Source organism: Rhamphochromis sp. 'chilingali' (assembly GCF_963969265.1).
Source record: "Rhamphochromis sp. 'chilingali' genome assembly, chromosome: 7".
NCBI lineage: Eukaryota > Metazoa > Chordata > Actinopteri > Cichliformes > Cichlidae > Rhamphochromis > Rhamphochromis sp. 'chilingali'.
The window spans coordinates 20,110,845-20,135,161 of record NC_137934.1 but is presented as its reverse complement, the minus strand read 5'-3'; the positions used below and the strand labels follow the sequence as shown (position 1 = coordinate 20,135,161).

The window sequence follows — 24,317 nt, the reverse complement described above, 5'->3', positions numbered from 1 at the left end:
AAAGAAAACATCCAGACCTTTGAACGCGGGCCATCCATCTTTTGCAGAAAGAGCCAAGGCGCTCGGCAGAAACGCCCAATTCTTTAAAGGACATAAAGGACATGTCAAATAAAACGCCAGAAATGGAGAAGGAGTCAACGAGCCAAGCCCGTGCTAACAGTCCTCTGGGCAATAACCGCTCCTCGCTAAGCTGTCCGATAAATCGCTCGGGCCTGGGTACTGCACGAGCCCCAAGGGTGGTAGCTGACGGCAGGGGGGGGGGAGGAAAGAAGGGAGGGAAGGGCGGCGGTGGTAGCAAGTAGCTGACTGGCCCTATCACCGGCTGATATTTAGCCACATAAACGGCGAAGACGACTGCATCGGACAAGCTGCGGTGGTCGCTGGGTTCAGACTGCAGCACATCATGCCTTCGCCCTCTGACACACACACACACAAAGCTGATGTGTGTGTGAAAGCTAAAGAGCAGAAAGAGGGGGAATAGGCTGGAGACAATCCCTCATTGTTAGCTGTTTATGTGAGGCTCGTGGGGACTAAGCAAGGCCAAGGGGGGAGACGATACAATAGCCGGTGTCAGAGGATCGCCTCCCTCGTCCAGGACACTGTCCACCCTGTGCTCCTTCCACCATTCACTCTGCCTGCTAAGACAATGAATAGCTTCACACCAGCAGCCATAAGGTGTACGAATGCTCACAGAGCTGTCTTGTGTAGATTGCACGCTCCGTCTTTCCCTTAGGTGGTTGGAAGTAGGTGCCTCTGCTAACTATAAAGGAATGAGCGGCTCTTCCATCGCCCCTGTGGCCAAGACTGACAAGGTGTTATTGGAGGCAGGCAGAGCTTTATAGTGTGTGTGTGTGTGTGTGTGTAGATGTTTGTGAAAGTGTGTGAAGCTTAGCAGGAGAGTGTCCTGGGGCTCGGATTAAGTCGTTGAGTGGATCCACTCCTGCCATAGACTCTCCATCTCCCTCCCTCTTTCCCTCTTCTTGCTCTTCTTTTCTCTCTCCCTCCCTCTCAATTTGAGCCAATTGTTTGCCTTAATGGCTTAACTATTGCTTCCATCACTCCGGTCTCCCTGAAGCACAGGGCTGTGACTGAGGGCTGATCTACACTCACTATGTGTATGTGTGTATTAAGCCCGGCTAAAAAAAAAAGTGTCTGGGTAGGGCTTTGAAGCATGTGCTGAGGGCTGCTATTCCCTCACCTTGCACTCACATTAGACAGCAGGCTTGTTTGACCAAACTACAGCTGCATTATATTGATCATAAAACCTTATGATGGTTATTTATTTATTCATGCATCATCTTCATTATACATTCACAGCTCCTCAAACCTCCTCTCTCAGCATATTTTTGGCAAATTCAATAATTGGCTTCAGTGGTAACAGTGACATGAGAAGCGAGCTATCAAGACATGCTTGCCAGGACTGTAGCATGTCTGAACCCAGCTTAGCTCAGATACTGAAAGATAACATTTATTTAATGTGTGTTTTTCACTTTACTTGGGCATGAATCAAAACGGAAATGCAACAGAAAAGCTGGAAATGTTTATCATCAAGCCATTCACCACTCATCCGTGTGGTTTCTCTCTTTTCAGTGCCCTCAGGTTCCAGCTGTTAACTTGTAGAACACACAGTTAACAGTCAGGTTGCAGAAAGTGACTTATTTGGACTTAAAACATCTACTTTGTGGGAGGGCTGGTTTAAGCACATTTAAAGAAGCTGTTTAGAAGCAGAATATAGTCCAAAGTATAGCCAAGAAAACAGTTAGAAGGCCTCAAGATTCCTAATAATGTTCAAGAAAGGTCATCCAATAATTTCTGGGGGTGTGGGGAACAAGCTTTTAACATGTTATTGACAAGTTAAAATCAAGTTCAGCACTCAGGCTGTCTTTAGTGCTGTTATTGTCTGGAGACAAAATGTTTTTTAGCTGCTTAATGTTCCACTACATTTACCAGGTATTTGCTAAGTTAGTCTTTTAGTCATTAAGAGCTGGAAAATTGCAAGAGCTTTTCTTTTGAAAGCAGTGACCCAGATATTAACGTGATGAGAAAGATGAGACAGAACCAAAAGCTGTGGACATGTAGGGCTGCCATCGAGTACTCTAAATTCAACTATATAACTGAATACTAAGAAATTTGGAAATTCAACTGTAAAAATGAATGCATGTGTAGTTGAACGGACTCAGATGTACTGTCCTGCGCGGTCAGGAGAGAGCTGAGCCTAAAAGCGAAGCTGTGAATTTACAGATTGATCTAAGCTATGGCCATGAGCTGTAAATAGTGACCGAAAGAATTAAATTGCTGATGCAAGTAGAGGAACTGAGCTTCTGATGAAGGGTGTCTGGGCTCTCCCAGGTGAGGGTTAGGAGCTTGATCATTCGAGCTGGAACTTCTCTAAATCGACAGGAGGTAGTTGAGGTGGTTAGAGTATCTAATTAGCCTGCCTCCTTGAAGCTTCCAAAGTGAGTCGTTTTGGGCATCTCCTACCAGGAAGAGGCCCCTGGGCCAGAGTCAAGCCATGCTGAACAGATTACACCTCACTGCTGGCTTGGGAGTGTTCAGTGTACGCCTAGAAGAGTTGCAGGAGGGGATCGGGCATTGGGAGGTCTAGATGTCTCTGCTTAGGCTGCTGCCCTCTTGACCTGGACCCAGAGAAGCAGCAGAAAATTGATATATGGCTGTGAATCTAGACACAATCCATCCATCCATCCATCCATCCATCCATCCATCTTCTTCCTCTTGTCTGGGCCCCAGTCCCTGGGGGAACCTGAAAGACCTTGTAGAGACACCCTAGGACATGCCAGAACCCTTCACCCAGGATGAACCATCTCAACTGCCTCCTTTCGATGTGTCGGAGCAGCAGCTCTACTCTGACACCCCCACCCAAATGACCAAACCATCTGTAAGGGAGAGCCAAGACACCCATCATCATATCCACATCCCTCAGTTACTACTCACAGCTCGTGGCCATGACAGCTTGTGTAAACTGACAGCTTCACTTTTAGGCTCACCTCTCTCTTCACCACAGTGAACCAGTACAGCTAGGGGTCATGTTGAACCAAAGCACTGATTTTAGAAATTGTGGAGCTCTCTGGAAGTCAGGAGGGATTCAGGCAGAAAATAAACAGATTATTATATCATGAGAAACATACAATGTAGAATTAAGGTTCTTTATGACAGTCAAATCATTAACTTTCTGAGTTCTCCTATTTTTTCTCCAAACACAGTGTTGCCACACAGCAATAGACTGGCAATAAAAACCCTAAAAATATATTGCTTTGCTGTGGATTTTACAGGTAGAAGGAAAAAGGAAAACAATCTTTGCCTCCACAGATAAAGAGTAAATGGTGACAGCGATAAGCTACCTGGACTACATTAACCACCTGCTCTCCCCTCTGTTGGCCTTGTTCACAGCTGGAGTTCAGTAGGCAGCAAGATAGGAATGTGCTCCAAACAGACAGTCGGAAAGTGACGGAGGTAAAAGTAGGAGTAAAAGAGAGGGAGAGGGTGGAGGAGATGGATGCAGATGAGCCAGGTCTAGAGTAAGCACAGCAAAGAGCTCAGCGTGTGCTCTCTCAGAAACCATACACACATGCATGTACACATATCACACATGCATACACACACAGGCTCTGGTTCAGGCTGGCTGCGCTGATCCCCCTGCTGTTTTCCCCTTCTGTTTCTGCTCTAAAACACACATCCATTCTGACTCCCGTAACCCCTCAATCGGAGCACACACACATACAAGTACACACACTCCAGTGGGTTCGTGGAAAGGCCGAGCTGTCACACACTTCTTCTCATTGGCAGTGTGTTTGCAGGGCGTGCAACAGTCCCACAGGGGAACTAATCTTGCTGACAAGCAGAGTGAGAAACATCAGTTCCCCTCTTCGCCCCAGAGGGAGTGCGGGGACCAAGGTCAGCTTACTGCACATACACAAAGACACACCTACAAATATGTTAGAAAACACACACAGACATACTACCACGGGCAATCAGATCTCCTCAGATGTGCACACCTTGACAGATTCTGACATGACTTAACACAAACAGACAGAAATCGTGAAAGACGCTGAAAGGGGTACATCAAGGGCTACATGACAATTCAATAATACTACTTTCGGAAGAAATGACTCCACGATCAGTACACAGCAGGAGATAGTTTGTTTAAGACATGGACTGTCTGGGTAGAGCTGGGAAGAAGCAACAAACACGATAGCGGCTCTCTTGGGCTGCATTAAGCAGATATTTCCCGTCTCACATGCATGCTAGCAAATAATACACAGACTTTGTAGATGTGACCTGTCAAGTTAAAAAGCTTGTGTTTGATCAGATGTTTCCAGGCATTTTCTTTCTCAATTGCACCTCTATTTAAAAAAATTCCAGCTCTGCACTGTGTGTTGAAAATGTAACCCTGTATTCTTAAGTTCAATCACTACTAACTAGTTAGTTCCATCTCTTAGTGACTCCTGTTTAACTGCTAGCTGGCTGACTGGATCACAGCTTTAGACAGCATGGCTCCCAATAAAATTGGAAGTCTGAAGATTAAAAGCAGACCAGGAAACCCCAGTAAAGCAGAGAGCGGATGCGTCATCCATACTTTTTTGCCAATGATGTAGTTCTATTGGCCTCAAGAGAATGTGACCTTCAGCATGCACTGGAGTGGTCAAGTTGCCTCAACCGAGTGAGGAAATTATGAATATCATATGAACATCATATGAAGATATTAAATTTACTGCAGCTGAGTCAGCTGGAATGAGAGTCTCCAAGTCTGAGGCCATGGTTCTTGTGGGTTGGTGGAAAGAAGCTGCCTCAAGCAAGTGAGTTCAAGTATCTTGGGAACTTATTAACGATTCATCAGCAGTAATGCAGGTGTTGCACAAGACTGTTGTGGTGAAAAGAGAGCTGAGGCTCACGTTGAGGTTTCCTCTGTGGTTCCGGAGACAGGGCGAAGGGCTCAGACATTCGGAGAAGTATTGGAGTGAAGCTGCTACGTGTCGAAAGAAGTCAGTTGATGTGGTTTGGGCATCTGGTTGGGATGCTTCCTGGGTGACTCTCTTTGGATGGTTTCTGCGCAGGCCTAAGCGGGTAGATCCAGAATGAGCTGGAGAGATTATACATCTTATTTACCCGGGAACACCTCTGGAACTCCTTGGAAGAAACTGGGAAGTGTGGCTGGGGAGCAGGACAAGTGGAACATCCTGCTTAGCCTCCTGCCATGTGTTTAATATATGGGGGCCCAAAGCTTGTAGATCTTTCTCTGTAGGGTTCCACAGATAATCATTAGCTCCTGAACTCTGATACCATCTAACCCATTTGAACAGTGATGCTCTATTCATGTTCTTTATATCCCTGAAAATGAAAGAGAAGTTGGCTCTGCTGAGTGCATTTTCCCCCATTGGACACACTGAGCATCAATGAGCACATCACACAGCCTTCTGCATTAAAATGAGGTGAGGAAGGCACACTTGTAAACATACTTGGAGATCCTTAGAAATATGAGATTTACAAAATCACTGCAGCCATTTAAATGTGCTCCTTTCATCAACACTCGCCCCAAGTGAACAGCGCTCATACGCACCTTGGAATTCTAACATCTGTGCATCAGTGTGCGCACACGTACGTATAACGTGCATGCAGATACGCGCACATCCAGTGAAACACACTCACAATTCACTTCATGAGCCTCAGTGTTTTCTGCAGATTAGTAACTTCACCAAACAACACAAGAGCCACATATTTTTCCCTCCAGAATCCCAGTCCGTAACTGATTTTGTCAGTGCACGGCGGATTAGTGACTCAAACTAAATGAATGGCATTCAGTGTTATTATTGGAACACTTTTAGGTTTTCTCTAAGTGACTTACAGCGAGGTAAACTGGCTCCCAGGGGCCCTGTACGAGCCAAAAGAGGGAGTGTGATATTGACTGTGATTCACTTGAACTTTACAATAAGCAATATTCCACCCACCTTGAGTACAGCTCTGGGATAACAGCCACTGCTACATGTTTCATAATAAATATTTTTTATTATCAGTGTTTCTATGCAGCGGGGAGGAGGAAAGCAGCAGAAAGTGCTCGGTCTGTATGAAACTGTATGATTGCCTTTATGTGTGTGCACGCATTTTGCGGTTGCCATGGAGACGTGGCAGTACATGCGATGCAGGGAAACGATCAGATAAATGTCACAGTACCTAATGAAGCTGCACCGGTGCCCTGACGCTCAGCTAGCTCTGCGCTAACGAGCTACCGCACGCCGTCGCCGGATAATGAGGGAAGACACACATACACCTACGCTCTAACACTCACACACACACAAACGCACACTTAGACACTCACAATGTGAAGTAAACGTACTGATGCATGACACACATGGACACAAGTGAAATGTGTGTCATTCTGCTCGTTTCTCATGTCTCATATTTTCCTGCATGTATAAAACGCTGGAGGAGCCCACACTGTTTTCTTGGAATTAAAGCTCCCTTGTTGGGTGCTGCAGGTGGCAGTTCATGCGGTGTGATCTGTGGCACATAAAGCTACCTTGATATGAATACTTGAAAACAAATGACAAAGTAAAAGCTTGGCTGAAAAAATAAAACAGTTTCCCCGCAATGGAAATGCTTAAACGCTGCTAAAAAACTCATCGCTTTTGTCAGTTTTTGGCTTTGAGCCTGGCTGACAATGACATTTTTTGGTTTATGATGAGAACAGTCGAAGCAATACTTCTCCAGGCTTTCTGGGGTCTTTCATAGTATTTCTTTGGACATTGGCTGGTTTTTCACTCAATTTCAGTCCAGGTGTTTTTACTTGTCAAGTCACTAAACACTAACCTATGAAACAGTTAAGCATAAGACACCTAACTCAAGGGATGAACAAGTGTTCTGCCTATGCATAACAAACAACTTAGCAAATAACCAATGTTAAGGGTCTGTCATGGTTTGTGGATGCAGTTCAGCAAGTGGTGTTGGGGATATTGTCAAAACGGTTGGAATTATAACCCAGAAAAGTACATTTAGATGTGGATGCACCATCCAGTACCATCTAAAAAGGTTCTGATCTGACAACAGCTTAATTTTTCAGCATGAAAATGATCCACCAACACACTGCCAGTGGGTTGGGAACACCAGTAATATTGAACAAAAGAGAGCCAACACCCTCTTTTTTTCTTATATACTGGATTTCTATGTCTTTTTACATATGCATAAATCACACCACCTATATCTGATTTTCCCAGAAAGACAAAGAAATGAGGACTGGATCAAGGCTTTTTCATAGCTTTGTATATGAACACATGCAATATATCTGTGTATTTATGCAACATGTCAGATAAGCTTTTTAAGAACATATAGCAAGATAATGTTCCCATCAGCACAAACATTTGGAATCGGACCGATCAAATAACAGGATGTGTTAAGCTAAAAAGCCTTAAAGTTAACACTTCATTTCTCCTACCTCAGCAAGTCATTAGCATAAAAATACAAAACATTCAGACAGCCACTGTGTCGTTTTTAGCCAGCTCTGACTTTTACTTTTAAGGGCTGAAATGGAAAGCATTATAAAAGATGTCATCTCATCTGGTGAAACATCTGGCCAAAATGGCCTTTAAAAGTTATTTATGAATGTCGAGAGATGAACAGATTTAAAAACGCAGTGAATGAATCAAAAAGAAGAAAGAATGATAATGACGCGTGCACCCAATCTGTAGCCACTTGTCTTCTTCCTTCTTTTTCTTTTCACCGGCTTTCATGTAAACGTAATGCAAGCAACCACCCCACCCCATCACACGAGCGCCTTGCAGCTAACGGTGTGAACAGAACAGCGCTGGGAAGAAAATATAGGTCAGAATAATTTTTGAACAGGTCTGATTCTCCTGAATTCAGGCATTTTCCAGTCAAACACACACACACACACACACACACTCTGAGCCTCATATAAGAATGCCTGTAAATGTATCACAGCTGAGTACCCAAAAGAAAGCCTCAGCAGGTACACCCAAAATTGGTATATGAATAACTCTATTTCGTCTCTATTCAAGCTTGAGTTTTCTACCCCCCTTAACTTCTTTTAAAAATGCTTCACGGTTCATAAAGAAAGAACATGTTATGGATGAATGAGGTCCTTTCAAAGAAAGTGCAAACATTATTCTACTGTTCACAGCCTGTCTGCATGTGTGTAAGTTAATTAAGTTGCACAACGAAACTTAAACTGTGTATTAGTCACCGTGCCACTGCCTCCCATACACACACACACACACACACACACATACACTCAAAGTGCTATTTTATAATTTGCGAGAAGAAACAACAAGGTGATGAACGCTGTCACATGCAGAGGAGGAGTGGAGCTGAACTACGACCTAGGGTTAAGTAAAGATGAGGGTTTGGGTTAAAATACATTCCTTCACAACCTAAAGCACCTGCTCCAAAGCTGAATTTGCTCAGTGAAAGATTTTAAACACACCTTTTCACATGATCTCTAGATGTTTTCTAGCTTTTGGTTTTCACTGACAACAGCTGGCAAGCAGGTAGATTAGCAACTGGTGGATTTGCATCCAAATCTGACAAAATGATATGAGCTTTGGTATAGTCCTTTTTGCACATACTGCCTCCACAGTCATCTATGGATTTAACCTCTGTCCATGGTAAACTCCTAATCATGGACAATACAAAAGGTTTTCCAACCACCACAAGCATTTGTAAAGATGTACAAGTTTCATCTAGACACAAGAAAAATCAATAAGTTTGTATCTTTTGAGAGATAAATAGAAATATTGCCTGCTTACACTGTAGGAGAGGTCACAAGGTCACTGGATTCAATAACGCTCTTCCTCGTGGGAGCGTGAATGAGCAAAATGAATTTTAATGCACATCTGGTCACAAAGTTTTCAAGCTCGCAAATACACAGATGGGGAGGCAATCTGCTAGAGACAAAAATAAAAATATTCCCGCACGGGGAAAATTCTCAAACACTGAGTGGTGGCCTTAATGTTTTTCTATTTTTGGGGCCAATATTTTGGAGAAAAAAACAAAAAACAGCTGCACTTAGTTTTTACCGCTTCTTCTTCTGTTTTTTTTCTACTTTAACAACGCAGTTCCTGGAATTTTCTCCCTCAAAATATGCTTTCTAGCTCACATCAGTCTGACCTGGAGTTTCTGTGCGTGTGTGTGTGTGCACGTGATAAAAAGGAAGGGGGGGAAGGAATTAGAGCGTCTTAAAGCCTCAACACCAGATTGGTCAAATCCAGGCAGTAGCAGCAGTATTCCACCCTAATCTTTAGCACACTTCCTCTTTTCTTCACCCCACATCCTCCCTATATCTTGTTGCCATGGGAACAGCAATGGACATAGGGGGTGAGGGCATCTGGGGGGGTGGAAGCTCTGGGTGTCAGGTAGGTAGGTGCCTCACCCTTGACTCTTTGGTGGATTTGCACCGTGTCCCTCGTCTCATTCTTCCAGCTCTCTTATCTCACCCTGGAAAAAGCCTTCGTCTCCCTTCGTCTCCCTTCCGTCATCACCCCTCGTCCCTCTCACTCAATCTCGCATGTTTGCGGGCTTAATGAGAAACAGCTTGTTTGTGGTGTGAGTCTGCGTGCGTGCCTGTGCGTCCGCGTGCGACCGTGTGATGAAATGGCAGTGGCTCTGATTGTCTGGCATCGCGCTGCGGCTGCACTCTGCCAAAAGTCATCATCTGATTCGCCGACGGGGATGATGGCCCATTTGACTAATGCTTCTCCGCAAAACGGGCCAACAATGCCGATCCAGCGAACAGAAGAAATAGCGGACGGGCTGATGGTGATAGTGGTGGGGGATCATATCAGATTGGTACCGGTTCAATTCAGCTGATGGAACTGGCGGAAAAATAAAAGTCACCTGGGCCTTCACAGGTGCTTGAGTGCTTTTGCGTGTGTTTTACAGTAAATCCTTGTCTGCTTGTACAACATGCAACACCTCCACCACTGTGCCCCGCTTGAACAATAAATCCCCCCCGGTGTGTTCATGCACATTGGTCGTGACACCTCTAAAGGGGACAACAGAGCAGAAAACCACAGGGTAAATACAAAAAAAGAAGAAAAAGCACAAAAAGGGCATCAGACAGAGACAAACAGGAACAGAGACAGGCGGGAGAGAAAACAGGGCACTTGCCAGCAACAAACCACCACTGATTTAACAACACGAGTGCATTTGCTGTACTGGCTTTGGCACAATTGTGTCCCATTGTGAGCAAACCTCTACGCTGCTTGCAGTACAAAGGTTATGAAAGCCTGTCAGTTACCTCTATTAGCATGTGGAGAGGATCCTATTTTCATATATGATGTCAATAAAACAAAAAGGTGTGTGTGTTTTTTTTTTTTTACTCAGCATATTCCAGGTGAAACTGCTTTTAAGACTTTAATCAGCCATTATTAGACACACATATACCCCGTACGACCTCAGAGGGGAAGGAGCAGTAGTTCTTGCAGTAGTGGAGAGGATGCTCGGAGCAAAAGCAAAGTGAAGTTGAACACAGTGGAGAGAGACAGCCGGGGGAAACCTATTTATTGGCTGGCATGGGAGGGCAATGTTTTCTGTGTTGGTGTGTGTGTGGCCAGAAAAAACCCCAACACTGAGAAGTTCCTTTTCTCTGCGAGGACACATCTGTAAACTCTTGTTTGCGCTGTAATTTCCCTCGTAGATCATTTCAAGGCGGTTGTGACTGAGTGCGATTGTGTGTTTGACCTCAGGCTCCCACTAAACACAAAATACAACTGGGGTGTTTTGTCCACATGTACAACACATTCTTCTGTTTGACGTCACATTAACCCACACAAACTGTACTGAGGCTGTACAGCTATATGCTTGCCAAGTCCCTTTACTCCTTTGATTTTCCTCTTAATCAGAATCAGAATACTTTATTAATCCTGAAGGAAATTAGGGATCCTGGTTATCCTTATCCTGGTTTTATTCCACTTCAATTTAAGAAACAAACAAACAAAGAAGACATGGTTCCTCACCCAGGAGGTGTCCATCTCAACTGACTCCTTTCAATGTGGAGGAGTAGCGGCTCCACTGTAAGTCCCTCCCGACTGATTGAACCCCTCAGCCTGTCATCCATAATACTTGGAACTTTAAGCAATAATTTCAAGTGATCCCCCATGACAGAGAAAAAAAAACCTAGGGACCAGTTTCCCCTGCCTGGTATAGGGTTACTGTGGTCACGCCCTGGAACCAGGCCTCTTACAGGGGGTTCAGTGTCCCAGCCCAGGAGAGCCTGAAGAGACAAGACTTCAAAAACCAGAGGTTGATGTCACAGTGGCTACATCCATCTTATCTAAAGCCTGTTTTATTTTTAATCATTTATACAGTCAGGTCACCAACTCTCCAGTTCAAAACTCATGAAATAATTCCAGGAAACAGCACATAGTTTTCATTGCACTTCACTAAGATCTCCTGCAAAGCATTAGTCAAATAATACCTAACTTTACCTAACTTTATATTTCATAACGTAAGCAGATCAGGTTTGATTTGGTATTGCTCAATAATTAGTAATGTTTGTGCATATAACTCATTGGACTTTCACATTATTCATCTACTTACTGCCTCTTTTGCTTTTTATAGCCTTTCCTCCCTCGTTTCTGTCTCTTTCTGCTTGTGTGATTCGTTCAGTGCACCGTCAGTATTAAGGAGGAAATCACTTGCACATTAAAGCCCTGCGTTTCCAAGCACTTTACTCAATAAAATTGTGGCAATTCACACTCTGAACCCAGTTTACGGGGTGTTGGGAGGGCGCTGGATCTCAGACAGCTGACAGGTTTCCACTGAGAACAGCAGGTGATCTCCAATCTTTGGACCTGCCTCCTGGACAGAAAGTGCCTCACCAAGAGTTGCTGCTAATGCCCACTACAGTGTAATTATTCCTGTAATGTTGTAAAGGAGGAGGGCTCGAGCTGGAGGGGGACGGGGGGAGAAAGCGGGTGATAGCATTAACAGATATTAGGGTGGGTGGGGTGTTCATTTTCATTAGGTTTTATGGGTCGGAAAAACAATGTCATGCATACCAATTAGCGCTGGAACAGATGGCTCAATATGGTTCTATGTTCAGTGCCATGCAAGGAGCAGGAGTCTGACAGTAACAACCCAGGCAACAGCATCAGGCCGGTCAACAGGAGGAAGGAGTTCAGGCTTCCAGCTGTTTGGAAAAAAAACCTTTCCTTTGCTTTGGTTTGGTTTCCTTTCCTTTCCTTCCCTTATTTCTGCCCTACATTCCAGGTCAGGACCTCCAGGGCAAAATTAAACCTTGATCAGTCTGTTCATCAGCCTCTCTGAGGAGGGAGCCATATGCTGACATATGCTGACGGAAAGGGAGAGGGATTGGCTAATTATACTTGTGTGTGTGTTAGTGTGCATGTGCAAATCAACACAAACGGTCTGAGCGACATTGCTTCGCAAGGCCCCAAAGTGAGTGAGTATCTGGCTGACATTCTGCTCTGATATTCGATATCTTTAAATCTGTTTTTCTTCCAATTGTTTTTCATTCTTTTTTTCCTCATGTGGTTCACATGGAAACAGTCTTTTTTCTTTGTGCATCACTTTTGAAAAGCCTATGAAAAACCAGTAAGGCTGTCAGCAGACACTAACAGAATAATAATACCATTTCCACATAATACTGATACTAATCGGGATAATAAAACACTTTCAACACACATTTGTGAAGAAATCAAACAAATGTGTGCCCTACTGAATTAATTTAGCACTGTTCTCTTACAGAACCAGCGCTGTATTGATCAAGCCAACAATACCAATAAAAAAACTCAAACAAAACCCATCATATCTGATGGATGACTCAGTGACAACTCAATATCCAGCCTGTAAAGTGGAGCTATTTTCGACAACTAGAGGGCAGAAAACAAATCTAAGCAAATTAACAGTTCCAACGAAATGATGCAGTTTTTAACCATACTATTTCCTGCGTTTACAGAGAGTAGTCACTCTCCTTTCAGCTCTGTTTTGATCTCCACCAACCTGTCGAGTGGGTTTATAAGGTGGTGAAGCTGAACCATCTGGTAAATGTCCTAAAAATTCTAAATAATTAGGTAGAATTCAGAAAACTTCAAAAACATTGCAAAGTTAAATCTGAAGTTCTTTGCCATTTCTGAGCAAGATGTTAACTTATGACGGTTCAAGGAAGGGTATCCACCCATCAGTTATCTAAACTGGAGCATGGACTGGTATACTTTTTATCTATTACACTCATCTGTGCTCCAGGGACAAGTTGAGTTTTAGGCAAGCCCGTGAGGCACAGCTGTACCTTTGGTGTGGTTGCAGTGTGGTTTGCAGAACAGTTCAGTTGAATGGTTCAGTTTGACCATTCAAGCCTTTCCCAAGGCTAACACAAAAAAGATTTGTATCCACTGAAAATCTACAATTACCCTAACATACTGTCTCAGGGTAATTGTCTTTACTGTGCAGACAAGTTGGCATCTTCCCTGAAAAATGCAAGTGATTGTGACAACCTGCTAGTGACAAACGCAGTCACAAGAAAGTTTCTGATGCCGCACCTGCTTTGTGGCTGATTTCACATGGAAATAGCAAACTTCAGCAGCCACTTGCCAACCTGTTGCGACCAGAGATCACCACTAAGTCACTGACTGTCTTGAGACCTGCGTCAGTATAGGAGAACAGCGGGATAGAGACTTCCACACTGGTGCTTTGTTCTACATTGGTCATAAAAAGATGCGTTCGTACGCACCAATCATATGAATGGGAATCTCCATCTGTATGCGCACACAACTCTCCACTCTAGCTTAAGAAAATGAAAGAGGCTTCAACTCATGATCTTATTCAGCAGCTGGGCTTTACAAATAGATTTTGACTGAGTTAAATAGTACCCAGACCTCGAATTTAGCAAAATAAACCAAAACAAATCAGACGAAGAACTTCCTCAAAAAACAACCGGTGATAGATATGAAACTATTATGACCTGAAATCGAAAACTTTGCTGCGAGGTGACAGCCTTCAACACAGCTTCGCCATGCTGCCCCTAACAAAGGGTTGCTCACCTAAAATACACTGAATATTTTGCTCGCTTGCTCTATCTGTATCTAGACAAAGAGATTGCTTTTATCTTTATTTAAGCTCATTGCAAACGCTTTCTGCAGGAGCAAATTTCCCTAAGAAAACAGTCCACAGCGGTGTCTGTGTATTACAAAGGGCAATGCTTCTGGAGAGATGCCGTTACATTTTTTTGAATGCGAGTTGTCAATGCTTTGAGGCCGACAAATGAAATTCCTTTTACCTCTTGTGTTGTTGTGGCAGCTAAAGTCTGTGAACCTGAAAAAACCACCTGCACGGCTAAGTAGAACTAGAAGTAAGTGAGAAAATATGTTTTCCCTTTTCTCTTTTTTTGGTAAATTGGGTGAATCTGCCCTTTAATACCCACCCACTGGACCCAAACTGGCACATCAAAGGCCCCTTTGTATGCTTTCTCATTTCCTATCTACAGTGGTCCTTTCTCCTCTCACTGGCTTTAGAGCTCAGCTTTACATCTGTAGAAGCAGGGTGGGTACAGGTGTGCCTCCCCACTTCGGAGACTTTATACTAGCAAACACTTTCACTGCGGTGTTAGCCACGGCTCAGTGGGTCTGAATGGGGAAGCGCTAACAGGCTAGCGCTGCAGCTCCGGAGCCCATTGATCTGTGCTGCTCACTAATAACAGACAGCAGAGACTCCCCGGCTCTCTGGGGCCATTAGGATGCATGATGGGAACCATGCTAAATGGGACAATACACAGAGGTGTGTACAAGGGTAAATACACTCCAGTTCATATGGAGAGGCAGATACGCCACGGGTAAGCCCGACTAACACATAATTTCTTTGGCTAACCTTGGAATTGCATTACCCTGGGTGTTTGTCTTAGCATGTGTACGTGTGTGTATTTTGATATAGAGATTAAGCACAGTGTTACAGCATGACTGGGACTGCCTTATTTAGGGTCGTGCAGTTACATTTCCAAGCCATTATCTATACCTGCAGGGACAAGTGGGAATTTCAGTGTGACAGAAAACTCACACGGAGATGTATGCGCATACACATGAACAGACAAAGCGCTAACAGAGGTGTATGTCAGTGCACAGGCCTACATTCAATCTCCTATCTCCCAAACAGTAAAAGGAGAGAAATCGAGAGGCCTGTCTGCTCGCCATCCCTCTAAATGTTTAATGAACCATCTCTCCCTGTCTCCCTCCCTCTCCGGCTCTTCTGCCTCACTCACCCTGCTGTTCAGTCCTAACCCATCATCTACTTTTTCTCACTTCATCCTTGTTTGTCTGTCTCTCTCTCTCTTCCTTCAGGCTAACAGACGCCAACGAGTTGCACTGGTTCGCGATGAGGTCTGAATGCTGACGAGGAATGAGAAGAGGGGGAGGAGGACGAGGAGGAAGGCTAATCTGCATCCTATGTCAAAACTAAACCTCCCCCTGGCTTGGATCCAGACTCGCCAAATCTATCATTTGTTCTAACGTAATTTTTCACTTGATGTTTGAAACTGTGCAGGTTTGCAGGGCCCGGCAGGGCTGTCCTCTGTCCGGATAGTGTGGAGATGACAGCACCTTGCAGCCTGAGTGGATGCCGGGTTGCACGTTTCCATGTGAACCACATGAGGAAAAACGTGTGTCTGCGCTGTTCCAGCTTCTAAGTGCTTGTAATGTAACTGGCAAAAAAATTTTGGCACGAGGTAAAGATGTGAAAATGCTGCAGAGCTATTTATGTACTCCACAGTCACAGCTGTTATTGTTTAGACAACAAAGATTCAGTTGTGCAGGAGGGGGCTGTTGTGTTTTATTAGGCCTAATCTACTCAACCCTTCTTTATCTCCTAATGCAGAGGGGGTCTTTATCTTTTGACCTGTTCCAAATAAGCTTCTTCTACCGCTTAAATAATCTAGCAACACAGTTAATCCTGTCCAAATACTGCACACCGTTTACAGGTTAAACATGTAACCGCTGTCATTTCCAAATATCTGACATACACTTGTCAAATTAAAACTTTATTCAGGTAGACACTTTGCTAGTTGTATGTCACATGACTGAAGGCTTGAAACTTGTTTTTTTTATGTTGGTGCTAAAATCTCAGGACAAATAGGTCAGGTCAAATAGAAAGAATAAAGACAGCAGCACAGAGGTTAGCACTGCTAGAAGGGTCCTGGGCTCAAATCCACTGTCTGGTTGTCTCCAGCTTCCTCCCACAGTCCAAACACATGCACGTTAGGTTAAGTGGTGACTAAACTGGATGCAAGTAAGAATGTCAGTGTGAATGATAGATGTTCCCTGCCTCTTGTCCTATGACAGCTAAGAGAGGCACCAGCTCTCCCCATCCTCCACTCTTCTAAAAAGACGGATACTTAAACAGATGGACTAATTGCAACGTGTGAAGACTCAGTGCAAATGTCTGAGGACTAGTTTTGGAGATCAGGGAACTAGTTGGAGAGGCCTGCGATCGACTGGCAACCTGTCCAGAATCTACCTATGACAGCTTGGTTAGGCTCCACCAAAACTTGTGACCCTGGAGTGGATAATTGGCATGAAATGGATGGGTATATAAAGATAGCATGGAAAACCTTTTTAATAATCAGTTTTATGAGGCCAGTTGATGTGAATAGCTTTTTACTGATGGGGATTCATTTCTGGACTTGAGGTTGAAAGAATTTGTGACTTGATGTAAATTTTATCTGACGAGAGTTCGCCTTAAAACTGATTTGAGGTTTGAGACTTAAAATTTGACTTTGTTTATGTTTTTCATAACTGAATAGTGAAAAACTAAACTTGTTTACTTGAGAATGGCTTGGTCACTCTGCCATACACAGGATATGAAAGACAGACGTAGCCACCGTGATGCCACCAAAGTCTTATTTGTAGGCTTCGGTTGATTATTTTCTTGGCTTGTCAGTCAAAGCATACCCTGCTTCATCATCTATTCTACTCTACATGTAATCATAATGAACAAATTGAATTACACGCTCTATTGAACAGACTTGAAAGAAGCAACTGGGATCGAAAACTCACTGGGAAATGATTTACTAAAGCCATAAATGAAGTGAGACGTAGAATCAGTTTCCCACAGACTTCTATACACTCAGACTGGAGTCAGTAAAATTGCCCCCTGCTGGCCATTCAAGAGAATGTACTCAAGAAAAGTCCAGACCTGATTTGAGCCATTTTTGACAAGAAGTGACACTCGATGTGATTTCAATTGAATTGGACTCGCTCTAAAAGCCTGGATTTTTGAAAACCTAACAAACAAGTCCTCGCAAGAGATACCGAGAGCCACTTTGTATAACCAACAATTGCTCATTACAAGCAAAAACACAACTGCTACTTTCTTTCTGAATGAAATACTACGGGGAACAAAAAAAAGAAAAATGTATTATTTTCTCAGATTTCTCAGATTTTGTTTTGCTCGGCTCCTCTAAAGAACATTTAAAATGCGTAAAAAACCTCTCATTCAGCTGTGGAAACACACACACACACATAATACACGAGACAAGCGACGGCGCGCGGGGGTGTATTTCCGTGCTTGCGTGCGCGCAAATGTGTACAGCTGTGGATGTAAGCAAGCGACCCTACTTCTACTCCCAGCCCCAGGACTTCAAATTATCCTGAGGCTCCTCCAAAACACACTTCAGAATTTTTGTCTGCTTTCCAAACTCATTACTTTAGTAGGGCAAATCAAACAGGGCGCATTAAATGGAACTCAAACGTGAAGAGAGTGGAGTGCAGGGGGAAAGGAGAAGAGTGAGTGTGAGTGTGCGCGTGTCACAGAGAAAGCAAATGTGCCTGTGTGTTAATTAGCAGGATCCTGCTCTAATTAATGGCCTATGAATAGCCATGCTGGGTAAGTAGTCAAGGTTAGACACCTGTGCAGCCATATTGATGCTGGAGCAAACTTCTTCTCATGCAGGGTCTATCAAATTATCCACATTTAATGTAAATACAATATTGGCAGCCTCGGCTGCTGCTGAGCCAAATGATGAAACGAGCATGTGTGTGTGTGTGTTATAAGAGATACTGTGTGTATCCAACATGGATGATGTCAGAGCAATTAGAGAACACATGAATCATCACTGGGGAGGTAATGACCTCGGAGCACCACAGAGGAGAGTCAATTACTCCATCATAAGGGAACCTGGCACTATTACACATTATTTATTACTCATTTAAGAAGTGATATGATGACTTTGCCGTGCTCCGTGGTAACATTAATTTGCTATAATCCTTGAATTACTTTTTTTTGTTGCACCCTTTCAAATGTGCAAATTGAATTCTTGCGCACAGCCAGGGACTCTCCGAGAGACTTTTAATCGACTGTGAAAAGGCTCGCAAATTTAATAACTGATGTTCGCAGATTAAAATCACTAAAGATTCGCGTTTGCGTTGTTAAAAACCCCGATCAGGCTAGCGACCGACAGCCGTCGTCCAGCAAATGTCTGAAGCACGGCGATGGCTCGAGTCGCCCTGAAACACAAACCAGAAGCTGACTTCAGTCTTAAATGCTAACGTGAACCACGTGTCTCTTAAACCTTTTTGACTCATCTGAGCTACAGCTACGGCTATATCTGTGACCTGGGGCAGTAAAACTCATGTAACTTTTAATTTGATTGCGATCTTTTGTGACTGACTTACAGTCAGCACACTTTTACTTGCTTGTTAGTCTTGAAACGCTCATCTGGGAAGTAGAATTGCAGCCTGAGTCACACACTGAGTCCTGACAGTAGTTCTGCTGACATAAATAACATGGAGGGCGGTTGTGTTTGGTGCTACTTAACATGAATGCACACAATCTTTAAAGGTGACATTCATACTAGAGCACCAGCATCTCAGACCATTTGCAACCAGACATGTTGAGTACTCAAGAGATTAAAAAAAAATCATACCACAGAGTAGATCTTTACTGTAGGTGAGTTTAAAAATAGCAGATATCAGCTCAGATGTTTGATGCTGATGTCACACGGGATGTAACACTTGTTGGGAAGCTTTTATTGCATTTACAGTAACCTAGCAAGTTGTCTAGCAACACTGTCTTCGCATCACCCATCCCCCTGCGTGGTTCTCTTTCACGGTGACAAGCACAGTGAGGCGTAATGTTAATAAAATGCTCTGTTCTTTCTTTTAATTGGTTGTTTCTTTCAGGAGTTACTGTCTGAATGCTTCAGCCCGCATCTTGATTTCAAGAGTGCACGGAGAACCAGCGGGGCTGAAACGAAAGGTTCTCATAAGCACTGACATTCATGCTGATCTGCTTGCTGCACAGGCACCTCCCCAAAAAATGATTCAAACCATTCATATCAAAACAGTTGAATCTAGTGGTTTTTGAAAGGCTGTTTATGCTGTTTGATATCAGTCCTTGCAGTCCCACTTGATCTTAATTGGAATCCATTGCAACTGCTGTGAATCCAATCTGGCTACTTTTTTTTTTAATGAATGAATGAGCAAAAAACTTTTCAGAGCCACACAAGGTGTTTGATCCTTAAAAGACACATTTTCAGCCGGGTGCCACAGATTAAAAACGATAAAAACGAGCTTTTACAGGGCCTCTAATGCACCATTATGTCTTCATACAACTCATTTTAAATCTGCCAGCATGACTCTTTGGGCTTAAATTGTGAGATGTAAATGCTTAAAATACAGAAATCTATAACTTAATTACTTTGGCAGAGTATGAATGACCATGGGGAAGATCTTTATCAGTGAGAACAAGGTTAAAAGTGCAAAATTTATGTCCTCCTTCACATTTTCCAAAGACATGTAATGGGATAGATTGGAGTCTTTGCGGGCCCGATTCTGGCCCACGGGTGTTATATTTGACACCCCTGATATACATTTTCTGTGGCGCATTAGCTCTCCGTGTCAAATTTTCCACTTCCTGCTCTCTCCTTTTCTCAGCGTGTACGTTTGAACAAAGAGAGCATTCCCTCGTCAACAGATCAATACCCTGGATCCATTCAGGTTTGTTAAAGAGTAATAGGCATGGATTTGAAGGGGGGGTGAGGGGGGAGGCTAACAGGCGCTGATTTAGCCAGGCTACGCTGGACCCATTTACTTCCCAGCTACAGCTAACGGGGTTTCTCCAGCCTCCAAAACACTTTGTACTGCCGTCACAGTGCCGTATACAGCAGAAGAAAAATTACCCCCATTATGTAATCTCTATAATGATTCCTATTGAGAAAGCAGAGGCTACAATGGCGGTACAGTAAATTACACTAAACACCATTACTCTTGACAGCTTCTTCTGAATGTGTGCGTGCATATCTGTATTTGTTGGTGAGTCAGCGTGTGTGTGTGTGTGTGTGTGTGTGAAGGTGTTAGGTGAGTGAATGATTGAGTGTGTGTGCATGAGTGCGTGAGCGCCACTCTCACAGTGAAATTAAACTGGGGCTCAGGTGAGAAACAGAGCAATGCTTCAGTGCTGAGCGAAGAGGAAGGAGAAGAAGTGGCGGTAAGGAGTTAAACACCCCAAGGACTTCGCAGTCGGTGTAGAATAAGCCCTTCTAAGGAGGAAGGGAAGAGGAGGAGGACGAGAAGGGACGAGGGAAAGAGGCAGATAGAAAAAGAGAAGGGGAACAGAGGGAGCTGACAGGGAGATTGAGAGATGGCGAGATTGATGGCATGTAATGATGAAACGGATGGAGGACGAGACAAGAGAGACATGCACGTCAGAGGCCATTACTCATCTGCGGCACGCACGCACATACACTCATACACACAGACAGCAAACGCCACCCAAGGGTGCCGGAGGAGCCGTCTACCACCCACCTCTCTATTTTTCTCACCTTCTTTCATTTTCTCTCTGTCGCCCTCCTGTTCATCCCACCCTCCATCTGTGCCTCTGTGTCTTTTGCTTTTTTCCTTCCCTTCTTAGACTTCAGTCTGTTTCCTCTGAGGATTTACATCATTCGTATCAAATCATCTTATTCGTCACAAACTGTGAAACTTGTTTTTACCATTTATATTTCAAGTGGAACAGCAACGCACAAGAACTTATAGACAGATAGAGGTGATATTGCCTATTGTAGACTATCAGCTATAGATATAGTATCAGCAATAAAGACAGGCACAAGCTTTTTGTTTGCTTTGCTGTTTTTGTTCCCCTTGCGTGGGTGCAAAAGCTCAAGTTAGGACTACGTATTGTTAAAATATTGATAAAGTCACACAACTCGACCCACTGACACACGCTGTTATTAATTAAATGACAGAACCATGCAAGACATGAGTCTACATCTGGCTTGTATGTGTATGTGTGTAGTGTTTTGGCCTGTTTTTCAACCACAGTTTTCCATAATGAGCACCCAGGGGACTTGGTGCATTGCACTCTCTTCTCGGAAAGGCCTGAACAGACTTGTGCAATACCTCCGATGCTCCCTGGAGGCTCGAGACACACTAACTGCCGATTTCCATAACAGAATACTCACAAACAGGGTGATCACTTCTGTCCCACAGGTTTTTAAAAATTTCTCAAGAAAGACGGCCCTCTGTGCTGAAACCAAAGCAAGATGACTACAGGATTAATCCAAGAGGTGAGTGACATTTTGCATGTCAAGGATTTCCAATTAAGACAAACATCAGGCCGACATGCCCCATGTGATAAAATGTTGCTCCAGAATGCCAATGATGCCAAGAAATACTTCCACATAGAAACTTTACACAGGCCTATGAAAGACACCGACCCTGCAATAATATGAGAAAAAACCTCAACAATCAGAGGACCACCTATGAGCAAGCACTAGGCAACAATGGGAAGGAAAAACTCCCTTTTAACAGGAAGAAGCCTCAGGTAGAACCATGATCAGGGAAGGGCAGCCATCTGCCATGACCGGTTGGGTTTGACACTGCGGATCTCTGCCAGAGATTAATAAACAAAGTGGTCTATTGGGGTGATATGCTACTATGCGGTTTTTAAGAAAGATGGGGTGACGTTGTAAGCAAGGATTGTGGACCATAAAAACTAACATAACTGATGCTGTTAGGACTAGAAAACTGCTGTATAAATCTGTGATTCCCAGCCAGTGTTTTGGAAATGCCAAGAAGTACTTCTGGACCAGTTTCAAAGACTAGTTTCAAGTAATCTAAAAAACATCATAAATACATCTGCTGCACAAAAGAGTTAACTAAACTAAAAGTTATGGATAAAAAGTACAAAGAGGCAGCAAATGGGAACGTTTAAATGATTGCAACAGTCAAAAATGATTCCCTTTAGGTAAGCAGTTGAAGTCGTTAGCTAAACTGCTCTCTTGACATGATTCGTATAGCTAGCTGAAACTCTGAGCAAAAAAAGCTCAAGTTCTAGCTGCTGTCATTCTACAACTGGTAGTCAAAACTGTTAGTTACAAGTGTGAATAAACAGTTAAAAATGCTAGATAAAAGTGAGGATTTATTAGTCAGAAGTAAATTCAAACTCAGAACATGTTTTTTTCTCAATCAGTTAGCCTGCCAAGAGCTTTGACTTACTGAATAACTTTGAGTTGAACTGGAAAGTCCAGCATGTTGCTGCTGGGCCCAAATAATAATAAGTTACAATGGAAACCATTACAAAAAGGTGGAGGCAGATGGTTAATGCCGTTAGCTGTTTCACTGAAACACACATGTGACTGTTTTGTTTCTAAGTTCAGTTGTTTGCACGCTGTTGGGCATGCAGTGTGGCATCAGAGCAACAGTGAAGAGGTGTACTAGTTTTTATCACTACAGAAAGCTTTCCTACAAAACAACTTGTATTCATTTGAAAACCACTGAAGTGGTGTAATATAATTCAGGTACGTCTCTGTGAGTTAAAGTTGAACTCGGGACAGAACAATACAAAAATTCAAAGTGGACGGCGCCCTGCTGTGTCAACGCTTCCTTTCTGCTGCTGCTGCGGACTTGCTGTTTAAAATGAGCCCTCTCTCTCTCTCTCTCTCTCTCTCTCGAATAAGCTGCATTCACTAAACATCTGCTTAACACCCCGCACACACACCGCTTAATACAATGAGCCGATATGCCAAGCGGCGGAGTGCGTGCCGTCCTCTCTCCCCGTGGAGGCTTCAAATGCATCACGCCTAATCAGAGAGGGAGACTCAGCTCATAGTGCCGGCTAGTGCTGCATGCTAATCCTCTGCAGATGAAGACGCTAAGCTAAGCGCAGGCTGACAGGCATGCGGTGGGAATGGCAAAGGAGGCTAATGCTAACTGCAGTGTCACTGCTCCCTCCCACCTTGATTTTGCACACACACACACACTCACACACTCCACAAAGCCTTATGCATTTGGGTATTCATGACTTAGCGTGTGCAGAAAGACTAGCCAACGACAGCTGCGTTAAAAGCGTTCAACATCAGTCTGGCCAGCTGAGATTTGATTTGGCTGTGAGCATCTGTGTGTGTGTGTGCATATGCCTGAGGTTGTGTATTCATGAAGGAATTTGACAGTACGCTAACAAGCGCCCGGAGCTTGGCAAATGTGGAATAGAAGGGCTTCATAGCAAAGTTAGTTAAGTTACATGCACAAACAGACACACACACACACACACTCTGTGGGATGAGTTCAGTGAGTTGTTGTGATTGTTGCTGTTTACCAGCAGAGGTGAGACAGAGCCGTGGCCTTCTCATTAAAACAGAGACCTCTAGAGCTCTTACGTTTCTCATTAGCCTTCAGTGTATGTCTGCCATGTGTTTGCACGCTCACACCAAAGAGTGTGCGAGTGGTTTTGGCGCTGACCCTGTGCAAATACACGTATGAGCAAGTTAAAAACCGCCATGCGTCCCTCAGCGTGGAGGTCTGTCAGGTCATCTGTGTCTCTGGTTAAAGATCTGGAGAGGAAACCAGGGGGAAACTCGAAGGGATCACAGTCCACAAGCTCACAGACGCACACTAACTGGCTGTAGTTGTGTGAAAGCACCCCAGAGAACCACAAAAGGCTATAATGTCTGCCAATCAGAAAAGAGCTTACACAGAGCTGCCTGCCAATCTCAGCCAACCACAGTTGCCACAATGCCCACCGCTGTACCCACTCACCGTCAATCACATTTCACCACCACGCCCACTGCCTGACAACCTGCAAAACGTCTTGCAACACCCAGCCAGCTCTCCTAATTACCACCACCGCTGCCAAGTACCCCTCCGCTGACCAAAACCACAACTTGACATAACATAAAATCTACCGCCAGGACTCCAAATCCGTGGAAATGCACCAGCTACAGTCCAGGATGAAAACCCTCTGTGCCTCGTGCTGGCTTCCTGCTTCCCCCTGTGACATGTTGCATCCCATTAACGAGGTGTCACCACTAATATTTAGGACGTTAATTTGCACCGCTCCTGAAGCCGCTT

The 24,317-nt window shown here is 43.9% G+C and overlaps 1 protein-coding gene across 10 annotated transcripts in view; it reads right to left on the bottom strand.

The window, feature by feature from the left end:
* The window catches only part of celf2 (cugbp, Elav-like family member 2), a 247,032-nt gene that overhangs the window by 102,251 nt on the left and 120,464 nt on the right, over window positions 1-24,317 (bottom strand). Inside the window, exon 1 of one of the 10 annotated variants that reach the window (XM_080888013.1) lies at window positions 18-624. The exons of the other annotated variants lie outside the window; for them this stretch is intronic. Within the exon in view, the coding sequence (XP_080744139.1) occupies window positions 18-103 (86 nt within the window). The 5' untranslated portion in view covers window positions 104-624. Of the gene's footprint in view, window positions 1-17; window positions 625-24,317 lie in introns of those variants that run through there. 10 annotated transcript variants of the gene reach the window in all.